This window comes from Knufia obscura (assembly GCF_036327395.1).
Source record: "Knufia obscura strain CCFEE 5817 isolate CBS 148926 chromosome Unknown scaffold_12, whole genome shotgun sequence".
Taxonomy (NCBI): Eukaryota; Fungi; Ascomycota; class Eurotiomycetes; order Chaetothyriales; family Trichomeriaceae; genus Knufia; species Knufia obscura.
The window spans coordinates 366,267-381,022 of NW_027042698.1; the positions used below are offsets into that span (position 1 = coordinate 366,267).

At 52.1% G+C, this 14,756-nt stretch overlaps 6 protein-coding genes across 6 annotated transcripts; 2 read left to right on the forward strand and 4 right to left on the reverse strand.

Annotated features, from left to right (window-relative positions):
• Positions 1-97: 97 nt before the first annotated feature.
• On the reverse strand, positions 98-2,376 carry PMZ80_008893 (uncharacterized protein; the record flags this gene model as incomplete). The annotated part of the gene is made up of 2 exons (XM_064877289.1): positions 98-1,694; positions 1,742-2,376. The coding sequence occupies 2 exons, from the start codon at positions 2,374-2,376 to the stop codon at positions 98-100; spliced, it is 2,232 nt and encodes a 743-aa protein (XP_064726791.1).
• A 1,526-nt stretch (positions 2,377-3,902) lies between these two features.
• On the forward strand, positions 3,903-5,256 carry PMZ80_008894 (uncharacterized protein; the record flags this gene model as incomplete). Its single annotated transcript, XM_064877290.1, has 2 exons — positions 3,903-4,086; positions 4,136-5,256. 2 exons carry the CDS (start codon positions 3,903-3,905, stop codon positions 5,254-5,256), a joined length of 1,305 nt encoding a protein of 434 aa, XP_064726792.1.
• Positions 5,257-5,446: 190 nt separating this feature from the next.
• Positions 5,447-6,481, reverse strand: PMZ80_008895 (uncharacterized protein; the record flags this gene model as incomplete). The annotated part of the gene is made up of 1 exon (XM_064877291.1): positions 5,447-6,481. One exon carries the CDS (start codon positions 6,479-6,481, stop codon positions 5,447-5,449), a length of 1,035 nt encoding a protein of 344 aa, XP_064726793.1.
• Positions 6,482-6,988: 507 nt separating this feature from the next.
• On the reverse strand, positions 6,989-7,753 carry PMZ80_008896 (uncharacterized protein; the record flags this gene model as incomplete). The annotated part of the gene is made up of 1 exon (XM_064877292.1): positions 6,989-7,753. One exon carries the CDS (start codon positions 7,751-7,753, stop codon positions 6,989-6,991), a length of 765 nt encoding a protein of 254 aa, XP_064726794.1.
• A 2,142-nt stretch (positions 7,754-9,895) lies between these two features.
• PMZ80_008897 (uncharacterized protein) lies at positions 9,896-11,623 on the forward strand (the record flags this gene model as incomplete). Its single annotated transcript, XM_064877293.1, has 1 exon — positions 9,896-11,623. One exon carries the CDS (start codon positions 9,896-9,898, stop codon positions 11,621-11,623), a length of 1,728 nt encoding a protein of 575 aa, XP_064726795.1.
• An 861-nt stretch (positions 11,624-12,484) lies between these two features.
• PMZ80_008898 (uncharacterized protein) lies at positions 12,485-14,581 on the reverse strand (the record flags this gene model as incomplete). Its single annotated transcript, XM_064877294.1, has 2 exons — positions 12,485-12,531; positions 13,363-14,581. The coding sequence occupies 2 exons, from the start codon at positions 14,579-14,581 to the stop codon at positions 12,485-12,487; spliced, it is 1,266 nt and encodes a 421-aa protein (XP_064726796.1).
• Positions 14,582-14,756: the final 175 nt, after the last annotated feature.

The following is a 14,756-nucleotide window of genomic DNA, read 5'->3' on the forward strand; positions in this document are numbered from 1 at the left end:
TAGGTAAGCTCTGGACAGCGGCGAGATTGCAGGTGACGCTGGCTTTGGGCCTGCCTCTTGTCTGTCTGAAAGTAGTTGCAGCGAAGCGTTGGCCTTATCACACCTCAATGCCCTGCTTTGCCAGCTGTCTGACCACGACTTCTTCGTACTCGTCCATGCCCCTAGTCAGCTCGATCATACGCCCACTGGTCCTCGTGAGCCTGTAGACCTTGCCAGGTGGTTTATCGTCTTCATCATCACTGCTGTCTGCCTCGGCCTCTTGATCGACATCGTCGCCGGTAGAAGCTTGCTTGACACTCTGTCCTTCCACCACGCATCGCACGAAGAATCGGTCATGGGAGACAACTATGATTGCGCCGGCGTAGGTTTTCAGTGCTTGTATGAGTGCCACGATCGAGTCGCTGTCGAGATGAGTTGTTGGCTCGTCGAGAATTAGAAGGTGCGGTGGTGTTGGTAGGAAGCATGTGGCGAACGCGACACGAACGAGTTGGCCACCGCTAAGTGCACTGAGTGGAGTGTTCGCTTGGGTTTGTGAGGGTAGAGAAAGGCCACTGAGGAGAGCGCGTAGCGGCTGCTCTTGTATGCTCGGATGGCGAGCTTGAAGATGACCTAGTGGTGTGAGCTGCGGATTTGCTTGGCCAATTTCAAGAAGACGTGACGTCTCATGCTGAGTGTAGTGGGCGATGCGTGCTTGGGGGTGAAGTGTAAGTGTGCCTAGGAGCACACCCGGAGAGGTCGATGGAGATGAGAAGTCTGATGTGATAACGTTGACGAATGTCGACTTGCCGGAGCCATTCAAGCCGACTAGGGCGGTGCGTGATCCCGGTTGAACAATCAAGTCAATGTTGTTGAGCGTCGGCTTTTTGGCTTTCTTGTACGTGAAGCTGACATTCTCGAGGCTGACAAGGGAGCCAGGATTGCGAAGTTCAGGTGGCTGCTCAGGGATAGTCATTGTGACCAGGGGATCAAATTCTGGTATCTCAATATCGCCTCTTGCTGTGAGGTGATAGCCGGCCAAATCGCGGTTCAGCTTGAATCTTGTACCCTTAGCGCTTACCTCCAAACCTGTTCGCTCCTCAAGTTTCTTCTTGCGGGAAGCGGCTTGCTTGAGCTTCTTGTCGTCGCCTGAGCGTTTCGCAGCAGCAGCAGACTTTTGGATAGTAGACTGCATGTGTTCTTTCTTCTTGTCTAATGCATCCGACATCTTAGTCATGCGCCGAATTTGTCTGCGTTTTTCAGCATCGTGGTTGGAGAGGGTGCCATTGAACGTTTCTAGTGTACAGGCGGGATTGACACGCAAAATCATGAGGCGCTCAGCAACTGCATCTGCAAAGTCTCGATCATGGGTAGTGACCACGAGGGTTGTGTTATTTGCCAGATCAGTGGTGAGATAGTGCTGCAACCAGATAACAGCCGGCAAATCCAAGAAGTTAGTTGGCTCATCGAGCATCAGTATATCGGTCTTTTGTATGAGTGCTGCAGCCAAAGCAGCACGAGTCTGCCAACCACCCGAGAGCTTACTCATTGGGCCTTCAATCTGCTCGACCGAGAAGCCAAGACCAATCATGGCAGTCCGAGCTCGCGCTTCGATACTAGCAGAGCCCATGGCTTCAAGATTCAGCTGCAGCGATTCAAGCATTGAGACAGCGGCGTCGACTTCGTCAGTGCCCTCCTCATTTGCCGTGTTATCGGCCCTAGAAAATGTTAGCCGACACTTACCCCCGTAGAACAGCGAACTCACAATTGCGTGGCTTCCTTCACCGCGGCTTCTCTTTCAAGCTCAACTTGGCGCGCCTTCGATCCTCGAGCACCAGACCGGTGTTTAGCAATCAGTCGTGCTTCCTCAAGGTCTCTCTGAGCACGCTCAAGCTTGAGCCGACGATATACTTGCACGACCTGGCTCGTTCCTCCTGGGCCGTCCTGGAGGACAGCCGACAGAGAAGCTGTGTCATCAAGAAGCCGTTGACGTACACGATCGCTTGCCACAACGTTCTCGAGTACAGTCAAGTCTTTGCCATCACCAGCAAGAATACTATTTCCTTTCTGCGCATTTTCAACCATAGTCTGATCAAGTAGTAGCATACGCAAATTAGTCGCTATTCCAGGGATCCTTCGTTCGGCAAGCGCTTCAAGCACGGTAGACTTGCCCAAGCCATTTCTACCAACGAAGACATAGCGGAGCCCTGCTTTGAGGACAAGTCGAGTGTGCTGTAAAATTTCTCTCTTGCCTATCGTGATGGACAAGTCATTGACCTCGATGTCTTTCGATGCTGGATCATCAACTTCGTGGAAACGGCTCTGTTGCGCAGTAACGACAATTTTCGGCTCTGTCAACGTGTCCGTATCTGCCGTCTTCTTAGATCTCGAGATAGGCATAGTGAGTGGCCGTTGCAAAGGCGGAAGCAGTGGGAATTTTCGTTAGCTAGTCAACGTGCAGTCGCCCTCTCTGAGCTCTCAGCTCGACAACATCAACAGTAAAGGACTATGTGCCTGTTCTAGAGAAATGTTGGTAGAAGTCAAGTACGAGCATATCGGGAAGGACAAAGCGGATAGCGGTAGGTATATGGATAAATTCTGTGAAGGTAGAGACTCCTCGCAATCGGTAAAAGCCTTCCTCACTACACCTACTCACATCTTCTGCAAGTTCAACGATGTTTAGAGTCAAAGCAGATGTTGTTAGCCGAAGAAACGAATGTTATGAGTCAACTGGCTGGGCAGGAACAAAAGAAGCGGAATTGGTTGGGTGAGGTGACTTCCACTCGCTAGACTTGCCCCATGTAGACACGAGATGAGTCGAACTTGCATATTCCGTACGAGAGTGGCTCATCAAGTCTTGACAGCGCAGCGCAAACATCATCTAGCATCGATCAAATCGCCCGAAGGCACGGTCACGCGATGCCTCAGTTCCGAGCGAAACGGCTGGATCTAGGTGGCTTCATCAATGCTCGGATCATAAGAGATCACACCAAGAGGAAGGTCTATGAACGATTCGAGGAAGAGAGGCAAGTCTCGCACCTAAGCTGCCACGGCGGTGTCATGTGGGATGTATGCTGATTGTTGAGTTCAGACAAGCTCTCAAGTATGTTATCCGTAATACTGCGCTGCCTCAAGCCATGAGAACAAGAGCCCAGCTCGAATTAGCGAATATGCACGCCTACACACGACCTACTCAGATCAAGAACAGATGCATAATGGGAGGTGTTGCAAGGGGTGTCTTCAGAGACTTCAGAATTGGTCGTTACCAGTTCCGGATGAACGCTCTTGCAGGCAATCTACCAGGTGTGAAGAAGGCTAGCTGGTAGAACGAATCTGCACATCATGTATAACACACTCCGGTCGAAGGCACCTTATACCCGTCGACAAATCTACACGAAGACACCCTCGGAGGGAAGAGTCTGCTCATGCCATGCCATGGTAACGACAGCAGAACACCATCGTGACTTGACGTGAGAATCAAACAATGTCAAGTATCACCAAGCAGAGGCACACGCTTTAGGAAGCATTGGAATAAAGGCGCAAGGCCTGGAAGAGTCTCGGAAACACACATTGGCAGAATCAGTAGGCAGGCGGATTCCGCAAAGGAAAGATCACGACCTTCACCAGTCAGGGCGAGATGTGCAGCCCAAATAGGTTAAGCGTGACCTGACCTCGCAGCAACTTCAGTTTGCTTCAACTTGTCATGCTGCAACAATCAACACATCTTCGCACAAAGCAGATTTTCATGCTTTCTTTTACTCTGCTTTGCGATTACACACGATGAATAGTCGCTAACCTGACAGTCTCTGGAGTCCCAATTACTGACGAGTCGACTTTCAATAAACCTGCTATAAGGCACGCGAAGAGGTCTGCTATAGCCTTGAGAAGCAGGGCTAGGACTCTACGATTTCTCGTCGATCGCAAGCATGTTTCGGCGATTACCAAACCAGCTGCCTAAAGACGCGATCTTTCCAACGGATCTCAAAGGACTCGGCTACTTCATCAACGACAACGATCAAATCCGCCAGATTGCCAACCCAGAGCACAAGTACCAGTACAAGGTGAATAGGAATGATCGTGTCAATGAGGTCTACAAGGAAGCAATGAACAGTGAGTCGGCCTTCGAATCAGGTTTATTATACGCTAACAATACTCTCAGCTTGTGCACGCAGCATAGTGCTGAAGCGCCTTCTGGATCTCGGTCTTGAAGAAGTACGACTACCTTTGGGCACCGCTCAGTCCGAGAAGCATGTTTCCATCCTTGTCTCACCAGGACTAGCATCGAAGAAACATGTCATAATCTTCTTTCCTGAACGTCACACTGACTTGGGTGTCCTGTCCTACCGTGTCATTGGAGATGAGGGCATCAACATTGGCTCCATCGTTAATTTCGTGAAGAGCATCTTGAAAGGGCCACCGTCACCAGCCGAGGTCACGACCAATGGCAATACGACAGATACGGACGATGTACAGGCACAGGTCGAACGACCAGGAATCGTCATCGCCAACCCTTCACAGCTCATCTGGTACCGCGGTGGCGGTCGAGCAGTGACAGACCGAGAGTGGTTATGCATGCCACGAGAATCAGCCGTCCACGAACCTATGCGTATCGATGAGGTCAAGAACAGAGTCGAAGGCAACAAGAACTTCGAAGAGCACGTCCAATACATCTTCGAGCATATTCTCTCATCAGAAGACGACAAACAACCACTATGTCATCCTCAAGCGAAGATCTCAGTCATCGGCCAAGAGTACCCAGGTTCCGAAGCACTTCAATACATCACAAAGAACTGGATGGGATGGCGAAACCGCATCAGTTGCGTCGCTCTCATCAACCCTCAGCACGGTCTAGAAGGGCTATTCTCGACGTTCGATCTGAGCGCACCCGGAGACGCCGCCGAGAAAGAACAAGTCACCGACTTCATCGCTACTCGCACGAGAGCATACAAACTCAGCCACAAGCCGCTAGAGACTGTTATGAGCGGTCGTACTAGACTTGGCTGCAACGTCTACTCATCTGGGGAGACTCTGTACGAAGAAGCTGCCTTCGTCCGATGCTGGCCGAGCGTGCTTGACTGGATTGACGTTTGCCGATTCAGCGATACGTTTGCTGAGCCTGTCTTCGAGATGGAGTTGTCGGACGAGGAGGAAGAGCAAGGTTGGAAGGAGAAGCCGAAGACTAGGAGTCCGCGGCGACCTCAGACCGAAGAAGAGCAGCTTGAGGCACGATTTCGCGGTGAGTTGAAGGTGACCGAGGAAGGTGCAATAGCAGATGCATGATGAGCGCGGATAGTGGCTGAGGCGTTATCTTGGTGGACGACGATGGTAAAGGCTATTGGCACGTTCGGCCTTCACGCCAGTTTTGGAGGATGATCCGTCGCCCTAGACAGGAAATGTCTTGCCAATTCATGGTGTGGCTAGCAGTGTGGTCGATACCTCGAATATGCCAGTTATTGCAAGTAATACTCTTTCATCTCTCATCCACCAATCTCCTCGTAGCCATCAACCCCATCCACAACGCTTCCTCCGTCCTAATCGTCCTACTCCCCTGCCCAGGCAGCAAATTAACCCAATAATCAAACAACTCCCTCACATTCCCCTTCCCAATCCCCATCCTCACCAACTCCTCATCATTCCTCGCCGCCTCCTCCAACCCCTTCACACCCCCAAACACAAGCACCAAATGCTTCCACTCCCTCCTCTCCTCATCGCCCAAAATCCCCTCAACAACCCTCCCAACCTCCTCCCCCCTCTCACTAGTCCCAACACTCAAATCATACCCACCCTCCCACACACACTCCGTAAACACCGCGCTCAAACTGGCCGCCTCCCGAACCGTATACCCCCAGTAATACCCCCCCTCCTCCCTCGGCACCATCGGCCCCACCGCCTCCGCCTCCCCCCCATTCTGATCATCCAACCTCAACGTCACCCTCGTCCCGGTTGGAATCTCAACACCCCGTACAAGCCGTTGACTAACCAATCCACAATCCACATACGTCCCCTCCCTTGCCGTCCTAACACTAATTCCCTCCCGGTACTCACACCACTCCGTCGCCCTAAGATGACTCGGCAGATCCAAACTCGCCATAATCCCCGCTTTAGCCAAATTCTCATGCATGGGGAATAACCGTCCGCGCATGAACGGCGGTGTCTCGAGGTAACTCAGTATCATAGCTAGAAAGTGTCCTGGGTGCGTGAAAGCGGTGAGTTTCGTGCTCTCGGGACCTGGATATCGTTGGGATGAGGGGGTGTTGTTTGAGGGTTCGCAATCGCCGTCGTCGAAGAGCACGATTTCGTCGACGCTGAAGACGGAGAGGGCGCGGGCGATGGTGCTGGCTAGGGCGGTGCGGAGCTCGAGTTTGCGTTTGCTGTTGTGGATTATTGAGATGGGAATGGCAACGCTTAGAGTGTGTGGGCGGGGTTTGGTGGGTTTGTAGAGGGCGGAGGGGCGGGATGTGTCGGGATCGTTGTGGTAGTTGTTGCCATTGTGTTCTCCGTTCATGGCTGTGGTGTTGTGGCTGGGCTAGATTTGTAGTGGTGAGGTGAAGCGGGATGATGCGCTGTCTCCGACAGAATTGCAGTCATGCACGATGGATGACAAACGAAATTATCTCAATCAAGTTTCGTGCACGAGCATATTGCAATTGATGGTGCTTCCCAGTAGAAACATTATTGCGAATATGTTGAAGTAGCAAAGAACTTAAGGCCACAAGGCATCAACCTCCGTGATATTATTCGTACGAACATTGCCAAGTTTCCTGAGGTGAGGTGAGCCGATCACAGGACAGGCGTTCTCGAGGCGTAACACGAATTTCATGCCTTTTGTACGATTCACAACACGAGTGGTTGAACACGTGAGTCTTACATTATACCGCGAGACAAGTTAGACCTGTGCTTTCTCAATGCAGCGTGCTGACTCCTAGCTTATGAGTACCCCGGATGCTGCCCTGCTTCACCCCAACTGATAGGCCGTACATTTCACATTTCCTCACCACCTGTACGAGCTGCCTCAACCCTCTGTAGCTTCGGTGGTTCCATTGGACTGCTTGCTCTTGTCAGTGTTGCCGTTGCCAGCAGATGCGAGCGCTAGTGGCGTAGCTGCTGCATCTGTGGCTCCGTTTTGGCTTCTGCCATTGACATTGTCAAGCATAGCCGATTCGTTCTCTTGCGGTGCAGTTCGAGTGTCTGCGGCTTGCTCTTGACTTGTTTGTTCATGGGGCTTTGCAGCCTCACATAATGTAGTTGCCACATCCTGCTCTGGCTGCACAGCTGAACCCAGGCTTGTTTGCGCAACACCATCGTCGTGCTTTCTCTTTAGTGCGTTGGGGTTGCAGCCACTGCATCGAGCATCTAAGCCGTTGATGGATCTGTAAATTGCGCAAACGCGGACTGTGAAGGAAGCGTCACTCCCTTGAACCTCCGTGATCTTGCTTGTCCATCCAGTTATACGATACCCCCCTTCAGACTTCTCTTCAGCAAAGCTGCAAGAGATCGAGCATTGGTGGCCAGCGTTTGCATGTACCTGCCAGGCTAATAGACGCGCGTTTCCGTAAGCACGGAAACGAGCATCTTGTTCCAAGGACGCCGTTGCGGCTGGGGACAAGCGCTTGCTGAGCATACTGATCGAAATGTGCGGCATCTGTCGTAACTCTGAAAAGAGACTTTCGAGCTGTGTGACAAGGCATCGAACAAGATATGCGGAGGATGTTCTTGACCGAATGTTGCTTGAGCCGGATTGATGTTGCATCTGTTCATCACCAGTGGCAACCTCCATTGTCACGATATAGTTTGAAAATTGTGGTGAATGGCGCTTGTTGTACGATCCGATAGCAGTACGAAGACTAGCTACATCTGGAGAGTGGCAATCTTTCGTGCAAGTGGCGTCCGTATACTCTGTGCCGATAGAGACCAGTGTCACTGCTTCGTCGAACGGGCACCGAGCTGTCCATGAAGTGGTGAGCTTGTACACGACCATGTCGATACTGGTCCGCGAGATATGACAGAATGTATACAGAGTGTCCAAACTCGATGCTCTGCAATTACGCGATGTCTTGCAATCTGATGCTGAAAATTGAAGCAAACTGACACTGTAGTCTCGGATGCAATGGTAGGCGAAGGTGGCTCTAAATCAGCCGGGAAAGTAGCACATAACCTTTGCGCAAGGTGGTGCCTTCCTAAGCAAGCAAGGTAGCCACCGTCAGTAGAACAGGTAAGTCTATTGGCAGTCACGACTCATACCGTGGTCAATCTCGCCGCATCGCAATTACCACAACAGGTTTACCTCGATGGCCTGATGGACACAACTCGACACTCAGGACAGCAGACAATGGCCGGTTCAGCGTTAGGAGTACCGAGAGTATCCTCCTGATTGCCATTAGCCTTATAGTCAATGGCTCTGCGAGGCGATATCTCAACTGCCAGCATTCCTCACCAGATGCGTCGAATGACGGAGTATATGCCCATGAGCATGCGATTAGTGAGTCCCTTGCAACGTTGATTTGAACTGTGCTTATGTTTTGTCTCACGGACCAACGGCCTGCAACAGGCCTCCTGCACCAGCTGGCCGGGCGCTTCACGACTCTGCCTTGTTTTGGAACTAGTACATGCACACATTATCGGCAGACTCAGGATGCTTCAGCCATGGTCGACATGAGTGTACCGTCGATTCCTCCAAGGACGAAGACATGCCATCTGCGGCATCATGGAAAGCTGGAGTTTGTCTTGGGATGCGATGATACAGACCTGTGATGACGGTGCAGTCAAAAGTCCGCCAAATTGGTTGAATCACAACTGTACACAGTCGCGCGGTTGAGGGACCAGATAGCGAAGTTGTAAGGAGTCTTCAACAGCATCAACACGAATGCAAGATCGTTTTGAATTGCTGCAGGAGCTGTGCCGCATACATTATCTGAAGGAAGTAATGTCCTGACGAAACAGAGGTCAACGTGGCATTTCAAGCTGGGAGAAAGCCGATACCTTCGTCAGCCATCGCGAATGGTGGCGCCCATCAGCCAATCATAGCTCGGCACTCGGCGCTTAACCAAACTCGAAAGCGATCCCTGCTAGTGAAGATCTCTTCCCGTCTTTTCGACCCTGAGCCTGAGCTCAAGTCCATAACACCGTCCTGACTTAATCTGAAAGCCAACCCGGAAGACTCCTCGGTCCACCAACCCGGGCATATACAGCGTAGCATCCGCCAGGATGCACCTATAAGGAAGGTCACTGCAGGCATCGTGGAAAGGTACACAATTCGAGATCGACGCCGTCCTCAGCCCGAAGCCACTGTAAAAGCTGGCGCTTTCCTTGCCGAAATCTGCAGCTCTAATGGAGTCTGCCGCTCGTTAGGCTGATTACGAGAGGAGTGCTTGCAGTGGAACCTGGGCTATGCCGACAATGTGCCGTTTCATACTTAGATGTACCGAGCCACTTTACAACCACTTCGAAACGCGCCTACGATGACCCTGGTCTACCGCGGACGACAAACCGTCCTAGCGTGTGAACCACGATATATGACAGAACGCAACGGATTCAGGCAATTTGATCCCGTCTAGCACGATCTAGCATGACGACTGTGAGGTGGCCAGCGGTTGTTAAGGAGCCTCCCAATTCACCTTCGAACCTAATGGCGTTTCGTACTAGCGAGAAATGTCAACCCGGCACGCGTGATATCCTTGCATGTTTCGACCTCACTCGACCACTGTGGGGACGGGCAACAAGTGGCTTGTTGCTACACTCCATCTCATAGGACGTTCTCATTGCTATGTAATAAGGCTCATCACCTCACTCAGACATCAAGCCTTGCCTTTCGTTTCGTTCGAAAAGGTAATTCTCAACTACGTGGATCACAGCTGATATCATCTGAGTTCCTTCGACCTTTCCAGCGCCTTGCAGGACTTGAGCGCTTTGTCAACAGAAAATGCTTGCGTACGAGCGAAGCCATCACATCCCCGTCTACTACGCTGAACAGCACTTTGATCACGAGAAAATCGACAACGGACGCATATATACCCGACGAGACGGTTCTTCCGCTGCTATCGACAGGCTACGAACCCCATTACTTGAGCTGAAGAACTCTTGCAGTCCCCTTTCACAGAAGACAACCTACTTCGACGTCAGTCACAGATATATGCAGTCCTACCCCGGGCCGTCCCAAAGATTCAACAGCGAGCAGTCGTCGCAATCAGGCTTTGAGCACCACATAATGGCGCAGGATTCGGGTTTAGGCATAATGACGGAGGAAAACATGTTCGACGGCTCCTATCAGGTCTCTGGTGCTCACCAGGCACCCTACCTTTCCTACCATAGACACACGGGCTCTGAAGCATCTGACCAGGCGCCCCAGCTGGCGTCGCCGTTTGACGAGGAGCGTACATCTGCCATGAGATGGAATACTCATCCAGGCGACATAATGAGTGATGGATACCAAACTGCTTATGCTTTCACGCCCGATCACCATTTACTTACCCCGGACGATGGACAGTCAGTGTCCCAATATGCAATGTCACCCGCAGACTTCACACCGGATTCCCTGCAGCACGGCAACGTGCAGAATGCGCAGTTCAAAATGCCCATGATGCGACACACCTCCGCCTCGAGCGGCGTTCCGCAAACTAGTAATCTTGCTTATGCGACGCCAACTGTGGAAGCGTCGCCTTTTCAATGGACACCGCAGAGTGCGACGCCTGAGTGGCAGGATGCAACACAATATGCTCAGTACTCCTCGAATATGCCACAGGTTATGCTCGACTATTCTATCTGCAGTAGCGAGGATCAAGGCTCGCAGCCCCCCCAGCCTCAGCAAGGAGTAAGAACAGTGATGACAATGCCGCAAAGAGGGAAGCCGCACCTACGCCCAAGTCTACCCGAAAGCTGTGTACCAAGGATATCATCTCCTGCTAGAATGAGGGCTACGACTATGGGCCAATTCTTACAAGCTCCGCCATATTATCAGTACGCCAACCAAGTCGCAGCCCAACAATTGCCTCTACCGCCACTACCGCCGAGCGTGCTTATCAACACACCCCAGATGCAGCGTCCCGGTGGTATCATCACTGGAAATCAGGCACAAAGCCATCGTCACAGCCGGAGTTGTTCAAACACGTCGGCCCGACGCAAGCGGCCCAGCTCACCGCCTCCTTCAGACTTCTCAAACACACACATGCCGTATCTGGTACCCATTCGACAAGAACCTACATTCTCAGGCGATTTGTATACACCACGATACAAGAGACGCACATCAAACGGCCGATGGGAAGGCTGGTGCGGATACTGCCAGCCAGGAAGATGGCTGGACCTCAAGAATAGTAGGTTCTGGGAAGACAAGCTGCGAAACCATGGCATATGCGCTAAGACGAAAATGAGGTTTGCGGAACCGGAGAAGATCCGCTGGGTAACAGCCGACGGATCAGTCATCCCTGAGGATGGGCTCGGGCCAGAGAACAACGATCCTTTCTTGGAGCAAAAGAAGAGGGAAGGTTTGTGCGGAACCTGCAAGACCTGGGTTGGCATGGACGGGTTGAGAACGAAAGCCAGGGATCGTGCTGTCGGATGGTGGATGCACGCGTATAAGGTGAGTCCAGATTATCGAGCGGTCAAGCGAGAAATTAACCCGTTCTACAGTGCCATGACCATGATAAGGTCGTAGAACTGCAAGCTGCTGCAAGCTAGCTTTGAACACCTGAGACAACAAGGATCAAGCCTACAATTCTATTCGCTGTGAAGCTGCTGAGCGAGACACCTTGACTCGACCTCCTGGAGAGGTCTTCCATCAGGGTCGTCACGGTCACAAATCATGTCTGCCGGATCAGACGGATTACATAACACCAAGCAAGACAGCTCTTGCTCGCCACCGCCGACTGTCCGATATCGAGCGCTCTCTTCGCAGAGCAGGGCCGAGGCCTTTCCTCACATCAGGTCGCCGATACCTCCATACCAGATGCCATCCCAAGGCGTCATTGCGCGAGGAATGCGCGCAGGATCGTGCTCTTTCAATAGTTTCACTACTGTTCCAGCCCCCAATGTCCATCACAATCCTACCTACCACAAGCCGGTGTTGAGCGCCGAGTAAAACTCCAAAGACCTTCGCGCAAAATGGTACTAGTCACTTCACTACCGCAGCGCGCGCGGCCAACCAACATAGCCGGGCTCAAGTACAAATCTGGGCAGGTCGAGTGGTCACGTTGATTGACCAGGACGTCTCCAGGATCAATTCACACAGCTACAACCATCTAGCGGCATCATTCCGCCCACATCTAACCCAGGAACAACCAAGCTTCTAGAAGGATGTCCTGGGCGTTTCATGCTTACACCAAAAGTCCAAAGACTTGTACGCTAGCCTTACAATAGACTGTGGTGTCTTTTGTTTGCCTTACTCTACCAAATACCGAAAAGGGCAAGGCAGCGCGCAAGCTTAGCCATCTAGAATAGTCCTTCATAATAGCTTAATATTTATATCCCACACTCGTAAGCCTAGCTCGTGGCCCCTGTTTCGACATGGAACCCTCATCTACACGAGGATGGCGCGATCCCTAGCCGGTGGATCGCCAAGGCCGACTTTCGCATGTTAGCTTCCGCTGGCGTGGCGTCGACAGGGACAGGGCTACAGTACGTGCGATGGCGTAGGCTGACTTCACGATGGCGTCGTCGTCGCCGTCACAACAAGGACAGGGCTGTCGTGGCTGTGAAACAGAGCAGTACTACCAATTCTGGCTAAATGCCCCGTTTCACCTCGGATCACACACCGTGATATAGGGAGAGTATACACCTGCGAGACATCACGCGTTAGCTTCCGTCCGTTTCAGATCATCGTGACTTTCCAGAAGCCTTCGAGAATAATCTTGGTGGACGCCGGTGGTGGTCTGGTGCGTTTCAGGGTGAGACAGTGAGGCTGAATGTGCGATATAGGGCAGGACTATTTGTGCTCCTTAGGGCGGAATTTATTGCTTGTCGGGATGAGCCTGCCGTCGGATGCAGACAGGCGGATTGCATTGTTGCGGGACGAGGATAGGCGAGAATTGCTGGGGCTGGTATTGCTTCGATGTGTGGCAGGTCAGGTAAGGGATTGCGACAAGCACGAGACTGAGTCGAGTCTGCGATGGTGGCAGTTGCGTCGCCGTTGCATCTTGTTGAAGACCATGCTTGCGCCTGGTTTATTGGATTAATCTGCCACGGTTGTGCCTGCTTGATACCCCTTGAAACATTCACACACCGCGCGCCACTTGCTGATCCCGAGCATTCCAGGGGTCTGTTCTTGGACGTTTCGCCTGGACCTTCGATGATGTACGGATACAGTAGCTGCACAAGGTAGATGCGCGTCTCAGACACATCAAGCACAGCGTAGCACGGGGAGAGAAAGAAAGTGAGGCGATTTGGACCTTGACTTACCACTCAGAAATAACCTCCCCGTCTTCCCATCTCGAACCACAGTCGTGGCGCCTGGCAATGGGGTGTCCTTTCCACCCACATTCTCGAGAACTTTTTCGACCTCGTACTTCATTTGTCCCTGCCCATCCAAATCTCCAGTCCTTCTAACGCGAAGTACCGTCGAAGGCGGGAACGCGTTATACGGATCCTCGAAACCAGCCATCATTTCGAGCGCTTTCGGCAGACATGGAACGTAGATGTCGCCTGTGTGTGGATCGAGACTGAGGTTGTCGATTGGGTAAGGGATGTGAATTTCGTGGATTTTGGTTAATGTTGGTATGCTTGAGCCAGCGGTGAATGATGGACGGTACACACGGATATTACCGTTCGCACTGCTGGGTACATAGAGCAGGTTGTGCTGAGGGTGATAGAGGAGGCCGTTTGGAAAGCTGATGCCTCCTGCTAACTTGTGACAGTCCGTTTCTCCGGTGGTACTGGTGTCGCAGTATGTCACGTCGCCGAGGCCGAAGACTTGGCTGAGAGTGTGCATGTATCCTGTTTTGTGCAGGCCGTGGTCGTTCGTGATGTAAAAGCCTGATATCCCGGGTGCTGTGGCGATGTTGTTTGGTGTTGCGATGCGTGTGTGGTGGTGGGTTGAGATGTGCTTCATTGTTGTTGCGGCGGGACCGGTGATGAATTTCTCGATGGTGCTGTTTGCGCCTTGGGCTTCGTTGTCGAGGATGGTACCGGTATGAGGGTCACGGGAGGGTTTGTTGTTAACGAGAAGGAGCTCGATTGTGTTGGGGGAGTCGTTGCCTGTCATGCCGACGAGGTGCAGATTGGCGTCATCATGTTTCTCGACTGGGTAACTCACGGTCCTCAGGACGCGATATTCAAAGCTTCCCTTGCCAATGGGCTTGTCAATGTCCATTGCTATCACTGCATCGTTCATTGATCGTCCGGAGTGGTTGAAGCGTGCTACGTTCGGCATCCATTGCGGACGGGCTGATGGTTCCGAACACGCAAGGAAGAGTTGGCGAGTTGCATCGGAGAGGAACATATCCTCGCATGCGCTGAGGCGCGGGTCTTCTATGCGTCGACATGTGTATGGGAAATTTGAGATTGGCTCAATGGTCTTGCCGACACCGATAGTTAGGAAGATGAGGTCTCTGAGGACTGCTTGGTAAAGGAAGGCGACGATGGCCAGTGGCAGGCCGAACTTGAGAAGGGTGTTGGCCATGTCTGTCTATGAACGACGATGAGTCTCACTTGCAAAAATCGGGAAAAAGTTAGTATATTAAACGTTATCTGTCTCGTGAGGAGCTTCTTCGAAGCATCCGTGCTCGTACCACAGCTTGGTCAATCTTGTAGCGAGCGCGGCGATCGGCAGCCGAGGTCCACAGCGTCTTAATAAA